The sequence below is a fragment of the Oenanthe melanoleuca genome, chromosome 3, assembly GCF_029582105.1.
Source record: "Oenanthe melanoleuca isolate GR-GAL-2019-014 chromosome 3, OMel1.0, whole genome shotgun sequence".
Classification (NCBI taxonomy): Eukaryota; Metazoa; Chordata; class Aves; order Passeriformes; family Muscicapidae; genus Oenanthe; species Oenanthe melanoleuca.
This window is the reverse complement of record NC_079336.1, coordinates 55,138,041-55,153,699: the sequence shown is the minus strand read 5'-3', so window position 1 is coordinate 55,153,699 and position 15,659 is coordinate 55,138,041. Positions and strand designations below refer to the sequence as shown.

At 39.4% G+C, this 15,659-nt stretch overlaps 1 protein-coding gene across 3 annotated transcripts in view; it reads right to left on the bottom strand.

The window, feature by feature from the left end:
- The window catches only part of PLEKHG1 (pleckstrin homology and RhoGEF domain containing G1), a 134,054-nt gene that overhangs the window by 16,278 nt on the left and 102,117 nt on the right, over window positions 1-15,659 (bottom strand). For all 3 annotated transcript variants that reach the window (XM_056486225.1, XM_056486226.1, XM_056486227.1), the window contains 4 exons: window positions 13,034-13,134; window positions 8,521-8,590; window positions 1,527-1,573; window positions 888-1,038 (listed from right to left, as the gene is read on the bottom strand). In XM_056486225.1, the coding sequence (XP_056342200.1) occupies window positions 888-1,038; window positions 1,527-1,573; window positions 8,521-8,590; window positions 13,034-13,134 (369 nt within the window). The remainder of the gene's footprint in view (window positions 1-887; window positions 1,039-1,526; window positions 1,574-8,520; window positions 8,591-13,033; window positions 13,135-15,659) is intronic.

Genomic DNA, 15,659 nt, shown 5'->3' with positions numbered 1-15,659 from the left:
CTGTCTGTGCAATCACTCGAAGGCAACGTTCCTGCCCATGTTACTGATGCATCTTGTTACCCATTTGATTAACACAAGATGACTAAGAAAGTCAAGTCTTTGGGGTCAGCTGAGCAGCAAGTACACTTGAAGCAGCCAGTGTGAGCAGAGAGGCACAGAAAGAGAGGGCAGCACACTGACAGGAGATTTTTCAGACAGCATTTAATTGCTTTCCTAAAACACAGAACATTTCTACACACTTAGAAAACCCTGATGGAATTACACTAGGCATTGCTTTACAGTTGGAGCGCAGAAAAGCACCAGGCATTTAAAACAAGGCTCAGTGTCTTTACACTTCACTAGAACATGATTCTCTAATAGGAAACATATGTGGAAAATGTTAACAATAAAGCATGAATTTCCGAAACTTCCTTAAGTCAATTCACTGAATGTGGAAAGAGTTCCCACCTCCTCCATCATTCCTCTCCACAAAATTCTTAGCAGTCAGGGTGTTTATATGTATTTGGTCCTTCTTTCAACCACCCCCAGCATTGCAACATGTGGAAAAACACTGTTCTTCATTGGAGCAACAGATTTGTATACAAAATGTTTAATCATGACAAGAATTTTCCAAACAACTTCAGAATTACAGACCAGTTTTCAAAAAAAAAAAGTGCTAATTATTTGGATGCAAAGACTGATGCTATGTGTATAAAATAATTACCATAAATTCCCCACTCCAAATAGAAGCATATGGTTGTGAGGTGACAAAGACAGAAAACCTCCACTTGTTGAAATCAAACACCCACAAAAGGAAGAGCATTTAAGGAAAACCAGAACCTTTCTAGCCACCAAGCCATGTGCCAGAGGCAGGAACCCCACAGCCCTAAACTAAGTGCATTTCTTACGTGCAAAAGCAGGTGGTACTTGAGGATGCGTTGGACAGGTTTCAGGAGGTAAGAGCCCAGGGGCAGAGAATGCTGCAGGGCTTCTTGCCTCTCTCTGAAGAACTTGGCCAGGGCCTTGTTCCTCATGCACTCTGTCAGCACAGCCACAGACCTGGAAACATCAATGCACAGCTTTAAGACACACAGTCCCCATAAGTCTGTAGGTAAAGAATTGCTTACTTTTCAGCTTGTAAAAAGGAGCAGCAGGTTTCCATTCTAATAACTGCTGTTTCTGTTGTTTGGTTTGACTTTTTTTTTTTTTTTTTTTTTTTTTTTTTTTTTTTTTTTTTAATCTTATGCATTCAGCTATGTTCTCCCTGGACATGCAATCAGTTTCTCTTACAGGGAATTATATAAGCAGTATTGCAGAATAAGACCATCATCAGGGTAAAGCAACGAACCACAAGAATAGATGAAACAACACTTCAGAAAAGCATTTTTTAAAAATTATTCTATTTTCTTTCTTTTTTACATAAAAGGTAAATTCTCTCCAATTTAGGAAGGGGAGAAGCTGATTTTTTTTTTCCCCCCATAGAGTATAACTTGTATTACACAAACTGGCCAAGGCACGAAAGAAGGAAAGGAACCCATAATTCCTACCTTGGGTAGTTGGTGCAGTACTGCGTATATATGTGGAAATCTTCACTCTGCACAGGGAGGAAAAGTTTGCATTTATTGAGATTTTGTCAAACTAGCAGCTAACATGTGCAAGATAAAGATGATGTCAAGACAACATCTCCTTCAGTTCCTGATCAATGAATCCTCTATGTTCACTGTGAGAGATAGTCCTAACACAACCTGAATTAATTTAATATTTTTTTTGGGGGGGAGGATTTTTCCGTTATTTGAAAGAAAAATCAAGAAAACAACACAGAGATAAAATAAGTGACTTTGCAACAAATCCCCCTAGGTACCCTATAAAAATCTATGCATCTCAAAAAAACCAAAAACCTGACCAAAACACCATCACTACACACACATCCTTCTAACAACTGGCTGCACTTATCTAATATTTTATGTGCTGAAGCACACCCATATCATAGAATCACAGAATATCCTGAGTTGGAAGGGAACCACAACCAGCTCCTGGTCCTGCACAGGACAACCCCAACAATCACACCATGTTACTGTGAAAAATAAGTTTTGCAGGTTATATTTGGTGTGCCATTTTCAAGGAATTATAAATACTTTCACATGTGAGCACAGAAATTAGAAGCCACAAAAGTGATTTTTTTTAAGAAGTAAATTATGTGAAAGCAGACAGCTATTACCCCAACAAGTTGTAACTAGATCTGGGTGGGTTTCCACACTTGCCTGTCACACTGACATTACTCAAACTTAATGCTGATAAGCTTCTCAGAGCAAGTCTGAGTTTCATTTCTTTCTTCCCTGGCGTAAGATTTTTTCTTAGTAATAATAATTTAATTCTATGCAAAAACATATTTTCAGAAGCATTCCCATGTGCTCAAAGTCCACATCTGCCTATGAACTTCTATCCCAAACAAACACAATTTCTGCAGCTTACTGGAGTCCTAAAGGCTAAGAAAGCACTGCAGAATGGTTAAGTGTTCCCCAATATCAATCACTTTTTCTTTCATAAGCCCCAGACAGATAAAACACAATCCTCCAGCAGTGAATAAGACCCCAGTTTCCACTCACAGCATCTTCAGAAGGGGCTCTGGCATTCTGCAGCACAATAGCTGTGCTCCAGGAGGGGCTGTGTCCCAGGGGTCATTGCTGGTGAATGGCAAGACCAAACATCTGCATTCACAGAAGGCACAGTGCTCTAAGGAGCACCACCCCTGGGGAGAGGACTGACACAGGCTGTGGCTTTTGTTTCTCACTGCTGGGGTTTGGCTGTTCTTCGTTCAGCCATTCATCAGAAAGAGCCATCTCAGGCCGTGCCTTTGCCAATTCCAGCAGCACTGGCCTGTCCCCCTCTCCTGGGGGTAAAGCAGGTTGTGCCATTCATCTCTCCACTGAGCACTGATCCATAAGGACCCCGCAGAAAGTAAGATGTTACCCTGCAGGAGTACAAGTCATTGCAATTCATTTCAGGATGTCTTACTGGATTTCAGTATTCACTGTGCTGAAAAAAATAACTCAAGCAAACTTCTAATAAATGTTTCCCCAGGGGAGTGTGATCCCCATTTGCTCACTGGTGGGCTGTAAGCTTATTAAACTGCACCTCTCTTAGAAACCAACAACCCAACTAAAAGTATTCTTGATTCAAATACAGTTTAATAATTTAGCTTGGTTTTTCACACATGAACTAGCTTTGTCATCTCAGCTATTTTTTGTGGCATTGTTAATTTACCTACATCCCCCATCCACAAACAGAAGAAGTGAGCCTGTGTCACAGCCAGTTCATGTCCATGCTTGGAACCCCAGCCACAGCTCCAAACCCTCTTCACTAAAAATGAAGAATTAACAAACCTCAGAAAGCTGCAGATATTACACTATGTAATTTTCTTTGGCAATCACTACCAAACTAGCAAGTACTCATAATAAGCCAGGGTGCTTAAGAGAGAACACTAAGGTGAAATTCAGTATGGTGAAAAAAATGTAATTTATTTTATATATGCATATATTAATTCAAAGTTTGCATTTAGGGGATTTTGCTATAAATTTTAATATATTCCCATATCTATGACAACAGAATAATGCAATTAGAACTACTTCATAAGCAGAGTGGAGAACATTTTGAGCCAATTTGTTTTTATGTTTTTATTCTGCTTATATCATGTGATTATTCTGCTTTTCAAACAAAAAGGAAAAGAGTATCTGTTGTGAAATTTTAACCAATGGAAGTACTATCTGTAAAACAAACAAGGCCAAACACTTCAGGGTTACAGAGCAGGCTGTGTGCACATTCCCCTCAACATCAAAAGCATGTCTGAAATCCCCAGGAGCCTTTTTACACTCTCGCTCTTTCGTTTGGTTTTTGGTTTAGGGTTTTTTTACACAAGGTCAGAACTACTTTTAATGGGCTTTTTTGGTTTTAAAAGAATTTTTGTCTAGCTATTAAATGCAACAAATTCGTATTTAAAAAAAAATAAAAATTCTTATGCCCTTGATACATCTAAACCTTCAGCATGGTTCCACTCTCATCCCTGCTTTCTGAACAGATGTAACACCACATTCCATACTGCACTTAGCTGTCTACTCGCTCCAGTGAGCCACAGCTCATTTCACCACACAGAGCCATCAGAGAGCATTTACTTCTACTGAGCAATGCGAGCACAGTGCCAGGAGAAAGTCAAGTACATGTGTTTTGCCTCCAGGATGAGATTGTTGATACGCACTCCAACTTGCAGGTCTCTTGTGAATCAACATCATACACCTTGCCCAGGCATTGGCCGGATTCATGTGAACACGCTGGGAAAGTGGCCAAGAGAGCCACTTCCAAGAGAAGTTCTTCCTCATCCTAACAAAACTGCACTGCTCAGAGCAGGGGCAAAAAAAAACCAAGAACTAAGATGGACTTATTATTTTACCGAATACTTTCACAACATAAGGAAAACACCAGCTATGCTCATCAGTGTTTCTTCAGACATTCTTAAACTTACCCAGCTTGCAAACAGTTTTGTTCACATCAGCTGTCTTCAGACCAGATTAAAACTGATCTCTGCACAGAGACTGGAATTGCTCCAGAGATCAGTTTAAATCTGGGGGCTCAAAGCTGCTATGGTAGAAGCTGCAAAGCCTGAGACTGAAGCTGAGAGTTTGTCTGCACTGATTGCAAGCCCCTCTCAAGAGCAAAGCCAAGAGTGAGCAGACCTCAGCTATATTTATACTGGTCCCTCACACTGGAATCAATTCATTGCACATCTCTTCCACATACATTCCAGATCTTCCCTCAACTCTGAGTGCACCATGCTTTTTTATAGCCATAAAAGGCACTTTAAAAGAAAAAGGAGACTGAGAAAATGAGTGGAGTCAGTGTGCAAACTGAGGCCAATTGCCTGGATCTCCTCTTCACTAATGAGATGCTAGATTAAAGTAATTCTCCCTTTCCCCTTGGTTAAGCTGTTAGTGTGCCTTTCAGAAAACATATGTTCTGAATTTCTGGGGTGTTGAGTGAGAAGAGAGATGTGCCAGAACTCAGCTCTCCTTTAAAACAACTCACTTAAATGTAAACGTGTAGAATGCTGAAGTCAATCTCCTAATTAACACTGGCATCATTACTATGAAAATGAAACACTGAACTGGCAGAAAAACCTTATAAACAGTCTTCTGTGTGAATAATTAAGCCACAGCTAAGCTTGCACTGGAACTTTTTATCAGTCTCCAATTAGTTAGAAGCAAAATGTCTCTAAGAACTTTTACATTCTAGTATTAATACAGTTCTTCTAGACAAAAAGAGAGGACCAGAACTGGTATAACCTGAACACTACCCTCAGAGGCAGGTTATTTCCATGCAGCAGCCATCCCACACTGTTAAACAAATACCCTTCCACACCATCTGCATTTTAAGGAAGAAAGACTGCAATTCATGATGGGATAGCAGGTTTTAAAATAAGTGTGCTTTTCTGCATTTGTGTCTATCTGCCTGTGAGTTATTAATGTACTAAAATATGTGAAGCAGACAGATTCAATACAATGTTGTAAGTTGCTATTAAATATTTACATTTCCATAAAGTCACAGCTTTGCATCGTTATTTTATTGGTTAATGAGTTTTGTGTTACTGGCTAGTTTAGACTAAAAACATTGCCAAAGTCTGTTAAAAAATCAAAGCTGCCATTTTAGGGGCTATTTACTTTGGGCCCTCAGCACAAAAAATGTTAAGATAAAGATTCAAATCCACAGTGATGTGTTTTTGTTCAGAGTACGCTGAAGTGTGTTTTGTTAATCCTTTCCCTTAGAAGTTACAAGGCTTTTTACTGCTGAAGCATGAAAGTTATACACAGGAAACAGAGTCATGTATGATTGTGTGAGAAAAGCATAATATGCTATACAAGAAATTTTATTGAGCAAAACCAAATAACAAAGTTCAAAGAGAAGGATCCAAAACATCAAAAATCAAGCTCCCCACGTCTTCACAGATATAAAACACTTTATACAATAAGCTCCAGAGTTACTTTAACCATAACTGTTCTGTTATACATACAAACCAACTTGGTGTGATTTCACATTAATCCTAAGAAAGAAACAACTCATACTTTATGCAGTTACTGAGCTTCTTAATAGTGCAAAAAGCAAACACAGTAACTACAGTGAAAACTTGGTTATACCTTAAGAGATTTGCAACACCTACAATATTCACAGTTGGGTGAAAAAATGGCACTGGGTCCAGAGCTTGTGTAAGCTAAGCACAGTTCCACTGGAAGCATTCAAGAAGCTCCAGCACAGCTACATCCATTAGCTGAGGCTGTGAGCTATGACTTCAGCATGATAATATCCCCGTGCTCAACTCACAGTGAAGATCTAACGCACTCGGAGCAATGAAACAATAAATGGCCAAAGTCCCATAAGACTTGAAGGAGCACATGCTGCCAAAAAAGGCAGTTTTATTTCCACTTCTCAGTGCTGGGAAGACACAAGCAACCAAGAATGGACAACTGGAGTTTGTTAAGACAGTCAGCAGTTGCTGTAATGAAATCCTCATGGCCAAAACCAGAACTGTGGGGTATTTTGGTATTGTTTGATTTTGCTTTTAAGTGTTTGCACTTGTCTGGATGAAGCTAAAATATGCATGTTAGTACTGCAATCTCTAGCAATTTCAGAGCCATCAGGCAGCTGCCTGCCAATAATACAAATGCTAAAAGCATTTGACAAGGGAACAAAAGGCACAGCAATGATATGCAGATGGGTTTTGGAACTAATGGCCAGAAAGTCTACCAGACAAGCCCTTTCAGTTGGCCAGTTTGAATGAGAACACAATTTTTTCCTGGACTCTGTATTATCAGTTGCACCATCTCAGTTTTGCATCCCAGCAGGAGTAGTCCCAGCAGTCCCAGCTATAAGCAAGCAATAAAGCAGAAATATCTACCAGCTCCAAACTGTTTTATCTGTGAATACCCTGAGGCCTCCCAGTTGGCCTTCACTGCACAGGCACTCTGCTGACTTACTCACAAGTTCTTGCCCACAAGGACCCCAGATCCTTTTTGTTAAGTTGTTCTCTAGTCAGCCAGACTCAGCAGGCACATGGGGTTATTCTGTTCCAGAAGCAGGACTTTGCACTTGCCCTTATCCCATTCTCTCTCTCCTTCAATTCAATTCAATCCAGGCTATCTGTATCCAGGCCAGCAATTAACAACATGCCATAAACCCCACTGCAATGGGGCAGAAATGCATCTTACTTCTGTATTAGTGGTGCCAACACTAAGGTCTCTCAGTGCTTACAAATGACCAATTACTAGATAAAATACAGCTTTCTCAAACTCAGCTGAAGCAAGAGATCTGGTGAAACAGCAGCACTTAGCTGTTTACTATAATTTACTATAAAATCCCTTATGTCACAACAGTGCCAAACAAATTACTGAATTAATGAGAGGGTGGTCCAGTTAATGCTAAATCCATGCGCTAGACTTATTACATTGAGTGCTTGGTGCTGGCAATGCTGAGTTCAGGAGAAAGTATAAAACATGACAGGCTTTGGCTTTTTTGTTTCTTTGGAGTTTTTTTGGTGTTTGTTTCTTCATTTTGTTTTTTTGTTGGTTTGTTTGTTTTTTTTAATACAAAAAGCCAAACACACCTATAAAGAGATTATTCAACTTCAAACAACTACTTGACCCCTCCTCCTCCAGGAACCACAGAGATACCATTACTTTTTTAACCCATTTGGGCTCTACAGATACAAGATGTGTAGATTCTCTGGTGAAGTCTGCAGTGAACTAACATTATCTGCAGCCCAAATTATTTAATTTCTTGTTGTCCTACTCATTATAGCATTCCTCTTCTCCCTGACTGGCCCTCTGTGTTTCCTACAATGAAGGTCATCTTCTTCCCTGTATTTCTACTGCACCTAACAACTTCCCATACTCCATATTTTTGGCTTCAGTATTGCCCAACAGAATCAAGATGTCATATCAATGTTCAGATAATTTAAAGCATTACAGAGGGAATGGGATTTAAATCTTAAGGCTAGACTTTGGGCCATTCCATTTAAAAAGAAAATCCAAGGCACAGTTGTGGGTTTCAGCAAAAATTCTCAGAAAACAATATGGCCACATTTTCTATGCTATTATTACTGCCTTTTCTAAGAATGGAGCCAAGTTTTGTTCTCTAGTTGTTTTTAAGATGACAAGGCACAACTGGAGTATGACTTGATCACCCACAGCAGCAGATGTAAGTAAAAAAGAGACCCCCTGTAACAGTTGCAAAAAAAGCAAACCCTAAGAATGAACTCAATAAACAGCTCCACAAGCTCAGATACACTTATTGAAGAAAATGACACTTTTGTCTTGATTTTTTAGAAATGCAAATCAGAGACATACCCCTACCAATTACCAAGATAAATTCCTTCCCTGTCCATAGATTTGTGCACTTTTCTTGGTTAACAATACACAAAATATCAGGATTTGGTCTTAAAAGTTAATAAATTAATCTTATTTCCCCCATAGCACTCTGCAACTGGTGATGCAGACTTACCTTGGAAACAAAACAATCTGCTATTGCCACAGGATCATTTTCACAGTTTTCCAAATCTTGCAGAAGTTCACTAAAACAAAGAAAAGGACAAGGTAAGGCAATTTTGGCACACCTTGGAATAGATACACCTCTATATTCAGAACCAGACATTGCTGTGCTATTCATGGCAGCACTTAATGATGCAGGGAGTCCTACAAAGGGAACAAAAACACCTTTGATGCCCCTTTTTCTCCTCCCAGCTGCTGGGATTTTTTTATTTGCAGGCAGAGGAGAACTAGAAGGAAATGGAAACTTTTTCAATATTCAAGTTATCAGGATGACTTTCTGCTAAGCAAAGCTGAGCCCCTTCCTTCAGGTAGATGTCCCATCCCTAGAAACATTCAAGGCCAGGTTGGATGGGGCTCTAAGGAACCTGATCTAGTTGAAGAAGTCTCTGCTCATTGCAAGGAGGCTGGACTAGATGACCTTTACAGGTGCCTTCCAACCCAAACTATTGCATGACTGTACCTGACAGCTCTTTAACAATAATCATAGTGATACAGTCAGACAGTTGTGTGGCTTGTGTATCAACCAAGCACATGCACTGTCCTATGAAGACTTTTTATGTTCTACAAGCTTTACTTGACCAAGGGAGATGATGAACTGCTCTGAAAAATACTAATGAGAAGTGGGGATGCATTTCTCACACATGAAGAATTTTAGGAAGCTCACTCAGGAAAATTAGTCTACTTTTAGGGTGTTTCTTCATTGAAGATAAAATAGAAGAAGTTTTCTGTAAGAGAATACATACACATTGATATTCTACATGCATAAAAACAACCCAAGAAGATTTTATAATTTTTACATGCCAAAGAGAAAATGAAATCATTTGAATGGGAGCAAAGCAATAAGGGGGCCTGTTTGCTGTTGAATTAAACTCAGTTCTTAAAAGCAAATTCAGTGAAAGAAAGGGTTCAAGTAGAAGAAGAAAACCTCAAAGGTATCTCCCTGATCCAAAGAGTTTTCAGCCTTACAGAAAGACAACTCAAAAAAATGAGAGAAGAAACTGAGTTTTCTGCCAAATTGTGCTCTAAAATGTTCCCTAAAAGAGTTTTCTTCTTCTCCTCACCCTCTTCCCCTCTACCCTCTCCCTCTACACACAGACTTCCAAAGATGATTTTCCATTTAGGGCTACTTTTCTCCCAGTTCACAGCTGGTTCCCTGCACAAGTTTTGCTTAAGAGTTCCTATGCCTGTATCTAGGGAACTACTCTTTTCCCCTGTAAGGAGACACAATTTCCCTCTGCATGTACAAAAAACAGTAAACCAGAAGAGTTTCCTAAATTGTTCTTTGCTTCTCTAATTACTGGAGGAAGGAAAGGGAGAAATCAACATGCAGTCACATGGAACAAAGACAGGCAAAGACCTTAGGTTCAGCAGTCACTGAGTCACTTTGCACAGTGACAATTTAACCTCTACACCTCAATCTCCCCCTTCACCTAAATGGGAATAAAAATATGACCCTTGCTTGATGCCCCACACTCATGAAGCTCATTTACATCAGCAAAAGAAGCAAGCTGTAGCAGTGGTGACCATTAGTTATACTGACTGATTGGGCCCCACACACAAGTTTTGGAAACAAAACCAAACATGCCAAACAGGCTCAGGGGATTCCTGCTGTCTGGCAGTCAGACACTCTCCTGATGGCTTAAACTATGTAGCACCTAGACTGTCATTTTATTCCTACTGGTCTCCAGTAAAACCACACCATTTCTCCTTCAGGTACAGAAGAAGAACACTTAAAGATTTTAAATATTGATGCAACTGATTCCATGTGTACATGTTAAATAGACTAGTGGTTTGTGTCTTCAGCACAAGCCCATAATGTACGGGCTGTTTTTGAAAAAAGTTTGTTACCTATTCTGCACTCTTCTGTCTCATCTGGATGGTAAGAACAGGATTGGCAAGAGCAGTCTACCACTGCAAAAACAGCAAAACTGTCATGCTCAGGAATCCTGAAAATCTTAAATAAATCCTGTAACACCGAGCTGATGTGAAAGAGTAGGGCTATTATTATAGGCTACATTTAAGTACCTGGCAGGAGGCAGAAAGAGCAACAGAGAAAAGTGCTGGTCCTGTCCACCTGAATATCCAGAGGTTTTCTGCTGGTCACAGTTTTTGGCCTCTGCAATGGCTCATGCCAGGCAGGCAGGGAGCAGAAGTGAGCATTGTTGGAGGAGCAATGTGCTCTTCCAGCTGGATCACTAACAAGATTCAGACTGAAGCCTGACACAGGAGCCAGGACCAGTTAATGCCACATACTGAGCTGTATAGCTCGGGTTACTATGGGCTGGGAAAACCTGAATCTGTACAAACATCATCAGGAGCTATAACTCCTTTGGGATCAGAGAGGGAAGTATAAGACTGACAATTTTGCATACAGGGCATTCATTATCTTTTCAAGTCAAATGAATGGAAGTCTTATTACAATGCCTTTTAGGATGCTTTGATTTTTTTGATGAGGTTTTATGATGGCTTCTCCTCAGAAGAAGCCAGACTTTATCACCACAAAGTTCAGAAAGAAATAGTATTTCAAAAGGAGATCACAATCACGGACCAGCAGCTACTATGATGACCACCATTTTTGCTATTCAACACACCACTTGAAAATCCTAGGTAGTTTAGCTGAGTGAAATTCCCATGTACTGAAATGAAATTTCTCAGATCTGCAAGTCTGAAAAAAACCAAGACTGAAACCTTGGATTATTCATTAACAGTCAAATTCAAAGTTGAGAAAAACAAGGTAAATCTAAATCTATAAAATCATACTCACAAAAGCCATCTGAAACTACTAATACAGAACTGCCAAGTGGACCTTTTTCTGAAGCTAAGAATAAATAAAAAGACTCTAGAGTATGTTTAGGACCCAGAAGCTACATGCCAAATTTCATACAGGAGTAAACTTAATCCTTGAAGCTATATTGGGATCTACAGTGAGTGTTCAGTTTTAAGAACTCACAGTTTCCAAGCAGAACTTTATATCAGAAGGCCTGAAATAGATTAGTAATTTACTAGATGCTTTGGACAACTTTCTAGTAAGTTTTAACCATTCTATCAGATCTATCTCTAAAATTGCCCAAAATCGCTTTTTTTTTTTTTTTTTTTTTTTTTTACACAGCTCAGTAATTCTGTGTAACAACTGATCATACTTGAAGGTATTTTTAGTAGGCAATATTTGCAATGAAGCTGGCATAAATGCATCCTAGCTATCAAGTCTGTAATTTTTCTAGCTTTTGAAGGATTAGAAAATATAATGGCCATGACTGTGTTTTTCCATTCTGGGACCACTGGGAATCTGTAAGCTCATAATCATTGTCTTATGGCTCTAAAACAGTCCATGAGCCTGTTTTAGCATGCTCCCACTATGTATTTTCCAGCTGTTAGACATTCAGTAAAGTCAGTTGATGTAGCTGAAGCAGCACACAGCAGCTTTCTAGTTAAGCATATTTCCATTACCCTGCAGTAGCTATTTTAAGCTTCAGGAAAAGACTTAAGATTTCATCTTTGTCCATAAATTCTGAATAGATCCATTCTCACTCTTTCCTTTGACACTAAACAGTAATTCCAGTAGTTGAAGCCCTTAAAAGTAACTTCCACTGATGATGGCAAAATGTTGAAGATGATCTTTGACACAAGTGCTCCACTTCAGAAGCCTCTTTTGATTCAATTAAATTATCTGTTGCTCTCCAAAGAACACAGTAGTTTGGGAGATGTTTTGTCAACTACAGCAAAGCTATAAGAGAGCTTTTACAGGAGTATTGGTATATAAAAAATGTGGGAACTTCATGTCAATATATTTCCTCCATCGACTGAACAGTCAGGTTTTCCTTAAATGCTAACTAAGTTAATAATTTTTACAGAAACAGAGGATTCAGAGAAAAGCAGCAGTGGCATGCTCCTCAAACTGCAGATACTGAAATCCCACACAATGTGGCACTAGCTATGCAAGCAAGACATTTTACTTCAAGCTCCCAGTGTACACTAGAATTCCATTTGCAGAGTTTCAGAGAAGGCTGGAAAGACACTGAAGAAAAAACTTCAATGAAGAAAAGGTACTTGAATATAGTTTTAAGAAATTAATCCAGGGAGTACCTAGTAGCATAAAACACTGGCAATAAAAGCCAGATCTGGAAGATGTACGTAGGTACACAAAAGGAGCCAATATAGTAGGAATAAAATATCTCTTCATTAAGGCAACAATTTCTTTTACAGTGGTCTTGCATTAAGCTCAGTTAAAGCACAGAGTAGGTTAGGCTTACATTCATGTAAATACCCAGCATAAAAGCAAAAAAAGTCCATGGAGGCAACTTTTGATGCATCAAATAAACAGCTAAAAATTTAGAATTAAAATTAGATAATTTCTCAATTTATAGATCGTGGCAGTTTTAAAGTGCTAAAAGTGAATTTGGCTGGTTTGCTTCCTCTCGTTAACACAGGCTATTGACATGTTTTCCTTTGGTTAAAAATGAAGTTACCTGTTGAAATGGTAGATATCCCGTATGTTTCCAAACAGGGCTGATCGCTCCTCTGTTCCCAGGGAGAGCTTGGTCTGATCAGTGATACAGTCAAGGTAATCCTGCAAGAGAAAGGAGAGGGAGGTCTTCAGACATTTCCTCCTTTCCTAGATCAGTAAACAGAGCTATGTTTTATTGCACAAGATGAGTCTCTCAATATCAGTTTCACCTTATTATTACAATAAAGCCTTCAGCAGCCCCTCTGTGAACAGTCACTCTATTATGAACAGTAACAGTACTTATCTGTTCCCTGAAACCAAGAAAATAACAAAAGACTGAAAGCTAAGTTATACCTTTTAGACGGGACAGTCAATGTTTCTCTGGCTGCTGATAAACAAATGTTTTCAAATTTCATTCATAGTGACAGTTTAATTGATCATTTGGCTGGCTCAAAGACAAAAAAAATGTAGAAGAGATGAAGAATGTCATTTAATGCAGTCTTAGTAACAGAAAAGCTCTATAATTCAGAACAGAAAGCACACAAGCAACAGAGGCTCAGAAAAGCAACCACTGAATAAATTACTTTTTAAAAAATCATGTTTAATAAAGAATGCAGAGTATGTAGAAGACAGATCTCAATGTATCTATGTCCATGCAATTTACCACACAGAGAGTTACACTACAAATTACATTGCTATATACTCTAGAAAAAAAATTTTTTTTTGCACTTACAAGACTGATAGACTCTCATCCAGGGCTTTATTTGAATAAGAACATTACAGCTAGACAAAGCTCAGATCATTTCAGTCTTCTGGGAGAACAACTTTCCCATCTCTCACTTCAATAAGAGCTCAGTGTCACCTTTTCTTCTGTTGCTGCTACAGTATTAAAATTCTCACAGAAGGGCAAACAAATGCAGTGGGCTATTTAACTTACTACAGCTCATGAAACAAGAAACCTGATATGCTGCCACATTCATGAAGAAATTCTGCTGGAGTATGGAAATAAAAAGTGAAAACAGCTGAAACAATGTGAAATAAAAAGAAATAAAATCCCTTAGCCTGTGGCTAGACAATGTGGTATGGCAACCTCCCAAAAGCAACACAGCATTCCAGGGTGCTGCAAGAAAGGAGCCCTGCAAAATGCCAACAAGACCATGAAAACATCTAAGATATAACTGTTCCAGAGTAATATACAAAAAGGTACTATAGAACAAATACAAGAGTTATTATCTGTGTAAACTCTGTGAAGACAAAGGGTTTGAATCAACCAAGGATCTGACTTCTGGTTTGTAGATGCTTTCATTAGGAAGGTTAAGAATTACAACATTTAAGCCTCCATGCCCATATCCTTCTGTTCACCTGAAGTCAGCAAAGTCAGAGGCATAACCAAGATTCAGCAGAATTTTTTACCCCCTCCCCTATCAATAATCCACAAGGTAGCCCTCATCACTCCCAAAACTCAGTATTTTTTCCCAGGGGAAAGCAAGTAACTCTATTCCAAGGTAACCTCAGTGTCTTAAAGAAGAGCAACAAGTGGCAACAGGCACTGGAGAGCCACCTCATCTCTCCTGTGACAGCATCCACCCTCACTCTACCTTCCCTCCTGGCTGGCAGCAGCCTCAGAGCCCACACCTGACCGTGAAATATATTTGTGCAGCTAGTCTTTGGAATCACAACCACAGGCTCCCTGAACTTCAGCTTTTTATTTATCTCAGAAGCAGAGGAGTAAAAAGGTTCAGGATGGTGAGGCAGACAGGACTGCAGCAAGCAGTACATTGGGTCAAAGGCAGAAGTAGATAATATATTCAGGTCTGCTCCAGTAACAGTATTAAATAAATAACCATTTCTGCCCACAGACACATCTTCATCAAAAGCAAAGAATAGAAAAGCTCCAGTGTAATTGTGATCCTCTGAAAACATTTGCAGCACTGCAGGGACACTGCAGCACCCTGAGCTGATATGACAAGCTTGGGCTGCAGAGGAATGGAAATCTTACAATAAGTAACTCCATACAGCACATTTAATGAATAAAGAGGAGTTCCTTTCCAATTCATTCATCTCAGCATACCTGGAGCTTGGGTTTCTTCAAAATAACAAACAGTCAACAGTTATTTTTCCAGTACTATAGACAGTGTTACATGCATGACCTAGTTTCTGCTCCTTCTGTCCTCCTATCCTGATTTTCCTCCACATATTCATACTCTTCTCAGTCTTTTATCAATTATTAGTAAGAAAAAGGGAACCAGGTACCTTTCTAATGTTGCTGCCAAGCAGCAGCCTGCAGGTGCTTTGGCAGTTTTCCTACACTCCTGTAACATATGCCAGTATCAGCCTATACACACCACCCACCCACAGTCTGTGCTCCCTTTGGTTACAAGCTCCTTCAAACTGTGCTCCAGGTCCCCTTCTTCATCCAGCTTCAGACAAGAAACAAACCAGAAACAACTGGGTGGATTTGTGCTTACCTGGGGTAAGGCAAGATGGTTATTTGTTAAAAATGCTGGGATTCAGAGCTACCTTATATACCTCACCTCATACTGCTAGGAAATGACACAGTTTGGGGGCTGCTTCCCTGGTTTTGCTTTCTATCTTTGTCAATATTACTGAGACTACAGACATGCTTACATTGCTGTTTTTGGTGTAAG